This window comes from Hyla sarda, chromosome 2 (assembly GCF_029499605.1).
Source record: "Hyla sarda isolate aHylSar1 chromosome 2, aHylSar1.hap1, whole genome shotgun sequence".
NCBI classification, from domain to species: domain Eukaryota; kingdom Metazoa; phylum Chordata; class Amphibia; order Anura; family Hylidae; genus Hyla; species Hyla sarda.
Genome location: NC_079190.1, coordinates 264,379,665 through 264,394,308, shown reverse-complemented (window position 1 = coordinate 264,394,308; position 14,644 = coordinate 264,379,665). Strand labels below are relative to the sequence as shown.

The window sequence follows — 14,644 nt, the reverse complement described above, 5'->3', positions numbered from 1 at the left end:
ATGCCTCTCAAAACAACTCTATGGCAGAGCCAGACGCTGCCTTCGGCAATCTCTGGCTTTGCCATAGAGTTGTGTTGAAGGGGCATATCAGCCGCCGCTTCTGGAGGTGGTCAACACGCGCTATCTGGCCAGCAAGCCGGGGCTCCATACAGAGAGTTCGCGGGGGCTCCCAGCGGTCGAACCCCCTGCGATCTGAAACTTATCCCCTATCCTTAGGATAGGGGATGTTTTTCACCACTGGACTCCCCCTTTAAGGTCAAAATGGGCTTGGTCCTTAACCTCTTCAGGACACAAGGCGTATGGATACGCCCTGCATTCCGAGTCCTTAAGGACCGAGGGCGTATCCATACCCTTGTGGGAAATCCGGTCCCCACCGCTAGCCGGTTGGGGACCGGAGCCGGATGTGTGCTGAAATCATTCAGCAGGCACCCTGGCACATCGCCCAGGGGGGTCCTGAGACCCCCCCATGTCGGCGATCGGAGAAAATCGCATGTGAATTCAGACATGCGATTTTCTCCAATTCCGGGCTGATCGGGTCTCTGGTGACCCGATCACCTGGAAAATAGGGCTGATCGGAGCTGTCAGCAACAACCCCAATCAGCCTAAAGGATTGGAGTGAGATCGCAAATCTGCGATCTCCTCCTATCCCCTGCCATTAGCAGAACGGAGTTCTGACCAATGGCAGCGCAGGACAGGGGGTTACCATGGCAACCCCCCGTTCTGCCCTCCCCTGGATGTCGAGGGGATCTGGGAAGAAGATGGAGGCTGTACCTGCAGGAGAAGATGCCTGGGGACCTGGGATCTTCGCTGGAGCCTGCTGGATCCTTGCTCTGGTAGGGAATCGATGGTGGGGGGGGGGGGGGAATTGAAAGTGAAAGTAAAATGATCTTTACTGTGGCAACCACCAGGAAGGCCAAACTGCAACTCCCAGCATGCCCAGACAGCCAAAGGCTGTGCCCAAACGGTATCCCTCCAGATGTTGCCAAACTACAACTCTCAGCATGCCTCGACTGCCCAGGCATGCTGGGAGTTGTAGTTCTGTAACATCTGTCCCTTCAGATTTAGCAATTTTCATGACATTTTTGAAAATTGCAGCTTTACTTTGAAGCAAAAATATGTCCATTTTATGATGCCAACATAAAGTGGACATATTGTATTTGTGAATAAAAATAAAATTTATTGTGAATATCCATTTTCCTTACAAGTAGAGAGCTTCAAAGTTAGAAAAATGCAAAATTTTCTACATTTTCATGAAATTTGGGGATTTTTCACCAAAAAAGGATGCAATTAATGTCGAAAATTTACCACCAAAATAAAATAGAATATGTCACGAAAAAACAATCTCAGAATCAGAATATTCGGTAAAAGCATTTTCGCGTTATTAATTCGTAAAATGACGGTGGTCAGAATTACAAAAAAAGGGCTCAGTCCTTAAGGTGAAAAAGGGCTGCGTGCTTAAGGGGTTAAGGGGTTAAAAAATGAAAGAAGAAAGCTGATTAGTTGCTAGGGACAATTGGGAAACTTTTATTTGCACAGGTTTTGATAAATCTCCCCTGCTATTTTCACACATGGTATTTTCCATAGTTTTGATGCCTTTTTAAAGCCAAGGCCAGAAGTTGGTCCAGCAGGAAGGAAAACTATAAGTCTCCTATTTCTTAAAATCAATTCTTTGCCTTTACTCAAAAACTCCACTGCGATATGAAATCACCCTAAAGAAATACCCTCTGTTACAGTATATTTCATGAACTAATTGTTGTAATGATGATTTGTCCTGATACATATTTTAGATATCTTGGACATAGACATACGTAAATAAAATAAAAATGTTTTTATTGACTCTTACCAGCTTAGTCTGCTCTTGCTTCTTTGTTCTCTATAGTGTTATTTGTTAAACAGTTGATATATAATTTCCATTGCTGTGCATTGGAAAATCAAACAATCTTTAGGGTACATATTTTGTATTTAACCAGCTATTTCCAACCAGAACATACTTAGGGAATGTTTCTTCCTGTTGGTGCCTATGATAGACTTTCCAGTTAGTAAATGCTGAAAAAGCTCCCCCTATCCCAAAATAAATAAATAAATAAAAATAAATAAATAAATAAAATACATGTTGTAACAGAAGAAATAACCCTTACAGTGCTGTATTCCAAATGGTTCAAATTGTGACATTTTGCTACAGTCTAAAAGACTGTTGGCACTTAGAAAGTTAAAATAAGTCAACTCAAGTCCTTGGAGAACACAGCTCTAAACATTCGTGGAACTAGGGAGGCTGAATCCCATGGTAGCAGAGCTGATCTGAATGCAGCAGTCCTCTTCTCATAATATTCCTGCGGTGATATACTCATTTATCGTTCAGAGTTTCAGGCAATCCCATTGATCTCCATGTTCTGACCAAATCAAGAATTGATCTGCTGAGCAGGTAAATCTTTTTAATGAAGTGGGGAGAAAAGTTGTATTGCCATTAAGGAAGAAACACTATAGGGCTGAACCGGATATTTAGCATAAATATTTTACTTAGGCTATGATAACAATAGGGGAACACAGTGGAGATTACAGACTTTGATAAGTCTCTGATAAAATGGGCTTTAGATTTACACGAATGCTACTGTTCATTCTGCTGTCGGTCATCAGTGAGTATGTTGTGGACACACGTTAGGTCTGACTCTGTTTATTTATTAATTTAACAGCCTTGTCAGTATAGAAAAGGTGACATTTTTCAGCATGGCACAGTATTTTTATGGTGCAAGTAATGTTAGACAGAAAATGCTAATTTGGAATGACAGCTCATCTTCCTAGTTTTTTCTAATCCTGAACAATGCTTAGGCCTTGCTCTGTTCTACTACACGAGGATGCAGTGATGTCCACATGCAGTAGTGGTTGGCTGTACTGTTTTGCCATTTTTGTAAAATCATGTTGCCATTGGCCACCTCATGTTGGTGTTATTTTGTATGCAAGTGGCAGCTGCAGGGTGAGATCCTAGCCTTTAAGGGGTTTTCATGCACTTTAACATCAATAGTAGACACTAAAATGCCACGCCCCCTCAATGCAAAGTTTATGCGAGGGGGAGTGACGGTGATCACACCCCCTCCCATAGACTTGCATTGAGCGGGCGGGGCATGACATCACAAGGGGGCGTGGTGACCCCCGAAGCCCACACCCAGCATTCCAAACTAAATGTTCCAAAAGCCGGGGAGTGGATTTTTTTTTCGAGTTACCACAAAATCACACAAAGTGGCTTTATGACATTAATATAAAGAAATAATCACTAGCTCACAATGGAGGACCAGTTTTTAGATGTATTTTATCATTTTACAGTATCTCATTACCCACCTTTATTTTGATACAGTACCCACGCCCATCCACAGATTTCCAACCATGCATTTCATTCTTTCAGATAGTGATATTGTATGACCTATTAAATGGCCACTTTAAACCAGTCTCTAGAGTGTCTAAGCTGCTCCTGGTAAGTGTTGGTACGGGTGTAGATCAAGCTTGATCACATCAGAAAATGGAACTTCTGGAGGAGCGCAAACCACTATAAATCTGGTATAAATAACTGATTTATTGAATAAAAGGTGCAATGCAAAGAACGGAAGCGTTTCCAGCCCGTACCGGGCTCTTCTTCAGGTATATAAGATAACATTATATGCCTGAAGAAGAGCCCGGTACGGGCTGGAAACGCTTCTGTTCTTTACGTTGCACCTTTTATTCTATAAATCAGCTATTTATACCAGATTTATAGTGGTTTGCGCTCCTCCAGAAGTTCCATTTACTGACGTGATCAAGCTTGATCTACACCCGGATCTACTACTGGATCTCCGAATAGGAAGCTCCAGAGGAACCGGGACGCTGCAACCATATTACATGCTTCTTTAGGTGTTATGCTCTCAGCATAACATCGCAAGGTAAGGGTCCACCCTGCTGGCCCGTAGCTTATTTTTTTCCTATACTACTCCGATTGCTCCTGGTTTATCTGCACGAAGTGCGCACCGGCCCTTTTTTCTGTTTATGTATTATGGTAAGTGTTGGTAGTAGTATGATATTCCATCTTGGACACAGACCCATACGCATGCATAACATCAGATAAGTAGCTATGTAATTGTTCTGCCTGATTCTGACTGTACATGTGACGCTTACACTCATAGGATTTCCAGTCTCATTGTTCTTTAAAAGGAAGATTACAGCTTATTTGTTTAATTCCTGGGCCTACTCACTGTCACCTCAGCAGGCAGGTAGGTAAAAAGATTTGCATGGCTATGCGTTTATTTTTATTCATTTTCAATGTATAAGACTTTGATGAATGAGCTCCCTCTATACATTGCATGTGAATACATAGTCACATTATCATTTAGGCAGAAAAACCCTACAAGTTCAGTCATTTACTTTCTGATCACCCCATTGTGTTGAATCAAAAGAAGGTGAAAAGGAAGTACATTTCATTTGACTCCGAAATTACAATTTGAATTTTTACTAAACCAACATCTTAACAGACAATATCCAGGTATATTACGATTTGTTAAAATGACATGGGTTTTGTTATTCACAAGTTCAGCAGGTCATGAATTTATCACCATGTCTAAGGTTGGCATTAAATATTACGCTGATGAAAATCACTGGTTATTGTCTAGATTCTGGCAGATACTCTACAAACCAGTAACACAATAGGTAATTTAAAATAGGTGACTGGCATGAGTTACAAAGATATAGTAGGTCGTGCACGCTACAATAAAGATATAGAAGTACATCACATTTCTTTTTTCCCCCTTTAAGCAAATGTCCAGTCTCATGGGTCTCAGTAGAATATATAAAGAATTCTTGGGGATATAAAAAAAACACTAATTTCTTCCCATTGCCCCACCAATGGTGGCTTCTGAAGGAAACAGACTAAAAGACACAAGACATTGACATAATCAGTGGTACCTACCTACCTGCAGCCTATAACATTTATCTATACAGTATTTATTTATAGCATATTTATAATATTTATCTATCATACTGTATATTTAACTTTTCAAAACTTCTTTTTAAAGGTATTATATATATTTTTTTTTATGGGCTGCAGATGCTTTTCTCAACTCGTGGAAGGTTTAGCTTGTTCTTTCCTTGTGTCTGTACATGTACAAGGTTTGAGAACAAAAGTTATTATGGTGAGCAAAGTTATGATGACTGAATTAAGTTCCGCCTGGTAAAAGAAGGATGACGAACTAATAATACTCTCTTAGGGTACGTTCACATGTACAGGATCTGATGCATATTTTTGCTGCATATTTTTTGCAGCTGGTTTTGCTACCCATTCACTTCAATATCATCATTCACATCATATCCTGTACGTGTGAACGTACCCTTATCTTGTATCAGGACCCTCTGGTGCCTTGTATGAAAAGATGGTAGGGCAGAAGCTGTGCTGCCTGATAGGAAATAAAAAAAATATGTTCAGTGCATGAGGAACATAAAGATGGACCATCAACTAGTGTACTAGAATAGTAATAATGGTGTCATAGACATAACACACAGACTTCTATAAGTCTTGTGAGCAATGTGTAATTTAGAATTTCTGTTGCCTGTAACATGCCTTAAGCCCTTAACGACCACAGACGTAAATGTATGTCCTGGTTTGGCGGGACTTCCCGCACCAGGACGTACATTTACGTCCTGTGTATGACCGCGAGCATCGGAACGGTGCTCGTGTCATTCACGGCAGGTTCTGGCTGCTAGTAGCAACCGGGGACCCGCCCGTAATGGCCGACATCCGCGATCGCGCGGATGTCCGCCATTAACCCCTCAGATGCCGTGATCAATACAGATCACGGCATCTGTGGCAGTGCGGTACTTTGAATGGATGATCGGATTACCCGCAGCGCTGCCGCGGTGATCCAATCATCCAGCATGGCGACCGGAGGTCCCCTCACCTTGCTCTGGCCGTCTCCCAGGGTCATCTGCTCTGGTCTGCGATCGAGCAGACCAGAGCAGAAGATGACCGATAATACTGATGCATAGTACTGAACAGTATTAGCAATCAAAGGATTGCTATAGATGGTCCCCTATCGGGACATAAAAAGTGTAAAATAAAAGTTGAAAAATTTAAAAATAAAAAGTAAAAAAAAAATGAAAAATCCACTCCCCCAATAAAAATGAAAATTGTCCGTTTTTCCCATTTTACCCCCAAAAAGCGTATTTTTTTTAATAAACATATTTGGTATCGCCGCATGTGTAAATGTCCGTACTATCAAAATAGAATGTTAATTATCCCGTACGGTGAATGGCGTAAACGTAAAAACTTAAAAAAGTCCAAAAATGCAGTTAATAAAAAATGATCTAAAAGTTTTATAAATGCAAACGTGGTATCATTAAAAAGTACAGATGATGGCGTAAAAAAATGAGCCCTCATACCGCCCTATATATATATGGAAAAATGAAAAAGTTATAGGTGGTCAAAATAGGGCGATTTTAGATTACTGATTTTGTACAAAAGGTTTTAGTTTTTTAAGCGGTACAAAAGTATAAAAGTATCTAGCCATGGGTATCATTTTAATCACATTGACCCACAGAGTAAAGAACACATGTCATTTTGCCTGTAAAATGTATAATGTGAAAAAAAACCTCCAAAATGTGCAAAATTGTGTTTTTCATTTAAATTTCCTCACTACATTTTTTGGGGGGGTTTGCCGTACATTTTATGGTAAAATGAGAGGTTTCATTACAAAGCACAATTGGTCACGCAAAAAACAAGCCCTTCTATGGGTCTGTAGATGAAAACATAAAGGAGTTATGGATTTTAGAAGGTGAGGATGAAAAAACGAAAACGCAAAAATAAAATTGGCCTGGTCCTTAAGGTGAAAATGGGCTTGGTCCTTAAGGGGTTAAAGTATTAAAACTTGTCAATTTATTAACATGTAAGTATTGATTAAAAAAAATTCTTAGGATAATAATTTAGGATAAAAATATACTACTAAATATACTACTACTACAGAATTGTATGTATTTTGAATAATATGTGTGTTTAGGTGCATTAGTGCTTGTCTTAGCTGTGTTGCCAAACTTTTTTTTTTCTATGGCTTAAACTATTCCCCTATAAAGTGGACACGCATGCAGGAGAAACACCCTATGTTTGAGATCCAGAATTTAAAATGCTGTCATGATTCCAGCTGAGGAAGGGTTAAATAATTTCCTCAACAATCTCTAAAGCCTCGCTACAGCACAAACAATCGTCGCGGACCACTGGGACACTCTGGAGATGCTGATTTGAGGTGATCTGACAGATAATGGGGGTGATCTCTACATGTTTAATGTTGTCCCTGCTGGAGACAGACCCTGAGAGTTAGGAACGCTGTATTAGAGCAGGGCATGTCTCATGGCTGCTATCCCTCACCTGCGACACCGCTCATTCCATTGCATTCCGGTCAGAGAGGTTTGCGATTTGGAGTGGTAAATTTATAAGAAAGACATTGAATTCTGAGAAATTACGTAAAAAAATAAAAATAAAAAAGGGAGAGACTTTGTATACAAAAATAAACAATTTAAAGATGGGAGAAACTGCAAAAAGCTTCCAGCGATCTCTGCTGTTGTGTAAACGGAAACAACGCTTAGCAGCATGTACAGATGCAGGAGAATCTTTACAACTTTTTCACAGTGTCAGGTAAAATGCTCTGTGAGATTCCAGGAAGCTCTTTACCAACAACAAGATTTTACTGCTAACATACAGCTCTGAGCCAAGTTACAAGATTCAATGCATTCACTTTGTTTATTATAGTAATACCACAGTCTCACATCTTTCTATTTCTAACAGATCTATATTGGGGCAATAAACCAAAGCCTAGCATACCTACATTTGCTATACAGCTGAAGTTTAAGAATAAGAGTGTAGTGAAGTTGTTTATACATGGCACGGGTCAGATTGGGTATGAAGACCGATTAAGGGCTTTTGAGGTCTTAGAAGGGTTATGTCAAGTTTAAAGGGTTATTCCAGGAAAAAAAAATAAAAAATTATATATCAACTGGCTCCAGAAAGTTAAACAGATTTGTAAATTACTTCTATAAAAAAATCTTAATCCTTTTAATAATTATCAGCTGCTGAAGTTGAGTTGTTCTTTTCTGCCTGACAACAGTGCTCTCTGCTGGCATCTCTGCTTGTGTCGGGAACTGCACTGAGTGGAAAAGGTTTGCTATGGGGATTTGCTTCTACTCTGGACAGTTCCCGAGACAGGTGTCATCAGAGAGCACTTAGACAGAAAAGAACAACTAAACTTCAGCAGCTCATAAGTACTGAAAGGATTAAGATTTTTTTAATAGAAGTAATTTACAAATCTGTTTAACTTTCTGGAGCCAGTTGATATATATATATATATATATATATATATATATATATATATATATATATATATATATATGTTTTTTTCCTGGATAACCCCTTTAAAAGTTTTCACCTATATACGGGATAGGGGATATCTAGCTGATCGGTGGGGTCTGACCAAGATTGACCACAAGAATGGAGGTCAATGTTCTCTCAAATAAATGCTCGGTCAACGCTCCATTCAATCTTTATGAGACTTCTAACTTGTCTATGATCAGAAGATGACCTCTCATGATCAGTGGGCGTCCCAGTGGTTGGACCCCTATTGATCAGCTAGATATCCTCTATCCAATGGCTTACTGCAGTTTTTTTAAACACAGGAAGCCCAGATTTCTGCCTAGATAGTCACTACATCCATGAGCATTTATATACATATATCAGGCTTACAGAATTTTCTTTTCAATCTGCCAATGAAATTGACTATGGGCGAACCTGCTAGAGGAGAGCGCCAACAAGTCACTCTGCCTTGGTGAAGGTATTTAGACACAGTTTCTGGGCAGCAAACAAAATCCTTGTTCTAGGCAAAATAAAATTAGTTACATCCATTAGTTAAGATTAGAAAGCGTACAGATTGCCCAGCCAAGACCTGACGTGTAAATGTGTGCACCCCCGCACACACTATATAGAATGGTGCAATATCCAGCAAAGCTTAGGTAGGATCTTCAGCACTATTGAATTCTGATAAAAGCCCTCATTCCGACAATGGTGAATAAAGATGGACGGGTTTCAAGCAGTATTATGATGGTATTGTATTGAGGGCAGAATACTGTCTGAAATGTGCGCATTTTAATTGAACATTGTCGATATTTTGTCTTTTAAAAAGAGTCCAGAAGGTGCTAAAGATCTAATGTGCACTGAATATTGCTCCCTTCTATTTATAGTTGTAAACCTACAATAATTTATAGAATTTATGATACATATTAAAATGTATACATAGGTCTCATGCAATAAAGAAAAACGTAGGTGCACTCACCGCTCAGCGGACACTACTGCATGCCGGGGTCCGGTACACGGGGAGCTGGATCACAGTGAGGGAACAGGGAGTGTGGTGCTCGGAGGCTACGCCAGCAGTTTCGCATGTAAGTGCGTGCTTCTTCCGGCCTCAAGGAGGCCGGAAGAAGCACGCACTTACGTGCGAAACTGCCGGCATAGCCTCCGAGCGCCACACTCACTGCGCCTTCGTTGTGATCCAGCTCCCCGTTTACCGGACCCCGGCATGCAGTAGTGTCCGCTGAGCGGTGAGTGCACCTACGTTTTTCTTTATTGCATCTTTCTGATACTTCATACTTGTTTGTGTGCACCCCGCAGGAGATATGAACATAGGTACCGGGGTTTGACTGCCATCCAGTCCAGGTGATATATGCCCTCAGAGTGCTCTCCCCTTTCTTGTCTTTATATATTGTATACATAGGTCTCACTAACATAAAACATTAACAACTATGAGAATTGGGGCTGCCCTGAGTACACCATAGGAAACCTGTCAGAGAGCGTCAGATGTGTCACTGACCATCTCCCAGAATATGTCTAGGGTTCCAAAACCTGCTTCTCAATGATGTATCCTTCTTCTTCTATATCACCGTATACCCTAATAAACTTGAGTAAGTTCATTTTCCTTCGGATATGGGAATGTTATCCCAGGCGATAATGCTATCAGTCCTCGCAGGAGTTAAAAAAAAAAGACTAGAGAGGTTTGAAAAGAGAAGTCGTGGTATTCCTTCTTCTCTATAACTGTGGCCTCTTCTCTGCGTGGTTAGTATGTAAAATTGTGCTTCTTTCTGCTTGTTCAGAGAGCTTGGAATATGCATGTCTGTGCGATAGATGCAGGGTACAGTCTGTATCTTGATTGCGCTCAGCAGGGATCCCTCCTCAGTGATGAGAGAAGAAGGGAGGGTGGGGGTAGCACAAACACACAGATACAAGCTGTCTATTCCTCTCATTGTTTTTTGCTTGGCCATATGCAGGCAGTGGGAGGGAGATATGAAGAATCCCAGAATGCTCCCAAATTTGTAAAAGCTTCGTACAGAGCAATACACAGAACAGCGGGAAAGTTACTGCGATGAGATGAGAAAGACTTGATTATAAAAGTGTGATTTCTTCTTTTTACTGCAGTATGCATCTAAACGTATACTGTACATGTACATTATACACTATATAGAGGGTAACAAAGAAGTGATAGACCACACTAAGGTATAGGATGCTGTATCCAGGATTTCTTTTGACAGAAAAGTGACCAAGAAACACAATACTGCACAAGGAGAAGCCAGCAGGACGTCCAGATTATACTGGAAGGGAAATTACCAGAGCACAGAGGGATAGCCGGGTGTATATTTCCAATTCTATGGTCATTTCAATGTTTAACAGAATGTCATTTGGATTATCAAAAGCTTTGGCTTCTATGAACCGGGAAAAAATATTTGTTCTCACAGCAGCAATAAAGCGCAGAACAGTTGTAACTTTATCAGGATCTCGCCTAGGCTGCATGATCTTAGTCACATATATTTTATCTTCTTCTCTTCTAACCTTTGTGCTTGTCCACTTCACCGCAAGCAAAGGGGCTTGTTGTGCTTACATGCTTAGTTTTATGCATGAACGCAAATGTACACATGCATGCGATTCTTCTTGCTCCACGTATCCAAGGTGCTGTATTTTGAGACTAGACTATGATAGGTTAACCATATCTATCTATAGTATACATATGTTGTAGCATTTAATGCAAATATCTGACCTTTGCCTGATTTCTGCCCGCATTTGTCACTTTTAGCTGGAACCTGACCAATTTAAGGTCTCTTCAAATTGACGCCTGACCTTCATGTGACATTTTAGCCTTAGCTGGTTCTGTTCTAGATTATCTGACACTTTATCCAATGATTATTGGAGGTTAACTAAGCATAAATAGTATTGGTTGTGAAAGGGGTGACTTATACACCACTCAATTGTGGACAGCTTATTTAAAGGGGTATTCCAGGATTTTTTTTATTTGACTATGCTACAGGGGCTGTAAAGTTAGTGTAGTTCATAATATAGTGTCTGTACCTGTGTGTGATGGTTTTCTCACAATTCTTTTGTGATTTTCACTCCAATATTTATTTTTAACAGCATAAAAAATGACTGTTGTCTCAAATTTTTCCCAGCTTGCAATGCGGCCAAGACCTGACTCACTAGTCAGCTGATGACAGGGAGCCTGTCTGCTTCAATGGGTTGAGGGATCGCTTGGTGGGAGAGAGATCAATCTGCAACAGCTGTAGGCACCCTGATTGAAAACCACAGGTCTTTTGATGGATGCAGCTCATTTATGTTTCAATGGGTGGGGTGGCTGATGTGTGGGAGAGAGGAAAATGGAATTGTGGGATTTGTAGTCAAAAAAAGAAAACTCAAACAGGAAATACCAGTTCACAGAAAGTTAGCCACAGTGTTATGGTAATCTCACAACATAGCCATTTTGCCACAAGACAACTGCAGATCTTTCCTAAGCATGTCCATTACTGTCTGCCTGGTACGTACTAAAATCACCTTATGGTGGATAACCCCTTTAATGCCTCCTATTTTATGAGCTTGGGTGTGTGGTTATTAACCAACCATGCTTTCAACCCCTCAAAACAGAAAAGCCTCTTTATTTCAGATAATACATTAAAGGATTTTTTTCTGGTAAATTTTACTAGGGGTTGGACCCAGAACAGAAGGAAAAAAATGGCTTATTCCTATATTTTCAGAACTCTAGTATTGCCACTTTTTCTGTGTCTCCTGCCATAAATGTTTTGTCTATCTTCCTTATGTTTAGTTATTTTGGAATCGGTTCCATTAAATAAACCTACTCGTTTTTAATATTTAATAAATTGAGAATGCTATTGATCTTTTACACTTTCTACTTTAATACGGCACGGTTTGAATGAGACCATGGAGAACGCTCGGTGAACTAGACCATTCTCTATGCTCTCTTCTTTCCTTTTTTATTTATACATTTTTGTTCTTCCATTTTTTAATGATTATATATTTTTGTTTATTATTCAATATAATTTGTTATACATATTTTTTATAATCTGTGTATTTGTTTTGTGTCATTTGTCCGGTGGTGATTGGCCTGTCGGGGCTCATCCCCCTGACGTGTCCACTCACCCCCCCAGATAAATTCACTACCCATATGTCTCTGTTTATGCCTGATGAAGCTGCTTAGGCAGTGAAACGCGTTGCATGCTGGGAGAATAAATCACTACTTGCTTTTACTTACCTGTCGGCATCCTGTGTCCTGCGCCATGTGAAACCAGCGTTCCCGCTTAAGCTATCCTTTCTATTCGTTATAAATGTTTTGTTGACATTGACTACATTGTACAGTATATGTAATGCTGCATTGTGATCACTGTCCTCAGCAGTCTTTTTCTGCATAGTGCATGACCACTGAGGCCACTTATCAGCTGTTGTGTCACATGAACAATGTACGTGATGTCAGGCAAAAATTTTGGTGTGGGACAATAGAGTGAGGGCAACTTAAGAAGTGAAAAAAGGCTTTTTATCAGTCTAATTATCTAATTGGATCACAGACCCAACACAATAGACATAAAATAGACTGCTTGCTTAGATTTGCCACACTTTTGCCTTAATGAGATGTTTGATTAGATTTTCTTAATATCAGATGCGGCAAAGGGATCTCCACCTTCAAGCAATTTTAGTCTTGTATATACAAAATATACTAAAACAGTTCATGTTATGATAACACAATAACATACAAATGAAAACAAGCTAGCAAAATTACTTTATTTGCCTGTTACTTTTTATTTAGAACAAGTTTGAACTTGCATTTTGTTTACAAATACAGAATAGACTCCAAGGCAGCCTGTGTTAAAGTGAATATTCCTTAACATAACCAATATAATTACCAGTCAGTGATGCAGTTTACGTAATGTGAGTCAATGGCAGAACAGGTGAAGAATCATGTATTCGGGGGATCTGCGTTCAGCCTAGTCACCATTCCGGTGTGAAGGCTAATAGGTCATTAGTGGCTGAGAACCTCAGTCTGTGCCCACTTGGCTTAAGACTGTTAAGGGCTTCTACAAGAATATAGAAATAGAGATCGTCTGTCCTTAATCTGATTAACATAAGCTCCAAGTAGGCAAGCAGTGATGATGAACTCTGCTCTCCAGAGGGCAGTCAAGGTCACACTGACCACTTAATCCTTACCAAGTCCAGACCGGCTCTCAAATAAAGCAATTGATTGTTTAGCAAACTGAAGGTGACCTTTTTAACCCTGTCACAGCTATGGTCTCCAACAATGAAGGTCTCCAGCAATGAAAAGGTTAAAGGAATGATTGCTTGGTTGTATCGCTTACGATTTTGTGATGGATTATTTTTTTCCCCCTGTATAATGTATAATATTGTAATTGTGTTTCAACGTTCCCCAGGGTCATTTATCATACACTCCTTAATCTGGGACCATCGCTGTTTGATCGGTATTATACACCCAGGCTTTTCTGGGGCTTCTGAGTGAAAAAAACCACAAGATCTACTATATAACAGGCTGGTTTTTAAACGCTCAGCGGTTTTTGAAATGCAATCAAGCCTCGGTTCTCCATATTTTATGTATGAAAGACTGATGCAATGCTTGGAATTGTTTATTTAAATGGTCTTCAAATAAAACAGATTACATCATAGAAAAAGAAACAACTGAGCTCCAGGTAATGTGGCAGATTTTTGAGCAAAATGCTAAACTTCTATATATTAATTAAATGTAGGCGCCATCAAATAAAAAGCAAGTGATCTTCAAGACAACTGTATGAGCAACATTCATTAGAAATACAGCATGTGTGCAATAGATGTGCTGTAGTGTACCTGCAAAATTATAAGCATCATAGTCACTAAGAGATGGGGTGCACAGAGTACATTTATGCAGGTCCCAGAACTCCAAGGTGACTCCAAAAAGAACAAGAAAGATTTAGACCTTCATGTTGATCAATCAGTTGACGGCTTATGCAAAAAAAACTTCCTAGAGAAATGTAAAGGACTCTACAGTGAAAAAAAAACAAATATTGGATAGTGCTTACAAACCCACAAATAAGCTTATGAAAACAGCTACCCACTGTCTAGGGTATGGCATACACTGGAACACCACTTGATGCCAGATTGAACTGGATACCATCATAATTAGAATTCCATTAAAAAATTCCAGGTTCCTGCACTACTCACTTTCTACATCATCATGAACGGTGAGATAATTTAAACGTGTGACCTCAGAAAAGGGGCGATGCTTAAATTGCACCAAAATTCCTTGCTTTAACTATACCACCTAAAAGGTGCCATATT

General features: G+C 39.8%; 1 protein-coding gene across 1 annotated transcript in view; it reads left to right on the top strand.

Annotated features, from left to right (window-relative positions):
* The first annotated feature begins 753 nt into the window (after window positions 1-753).
* Window positions 754-14,644, top strand: part of LOC130357432 (uncharacterized) — a 131,463-nt gene continuing 117,572 nt past the window's right edge. Inside the window, exons 1-2 of the mRNA XM_056560127.1 lie at window positions 754-833; window positions 4,149-4,235. Of these exons, the coding sequence (XP_056416102.1) occupies window positions 759-833; window positions 4,149-4,235 (162 nt within the window). The 5' untranslated portion in view covers window positions 754-758. The remainder of the gene's footprint in view (window positions 834-4,148; window positions 4,236-14,644) is intronic.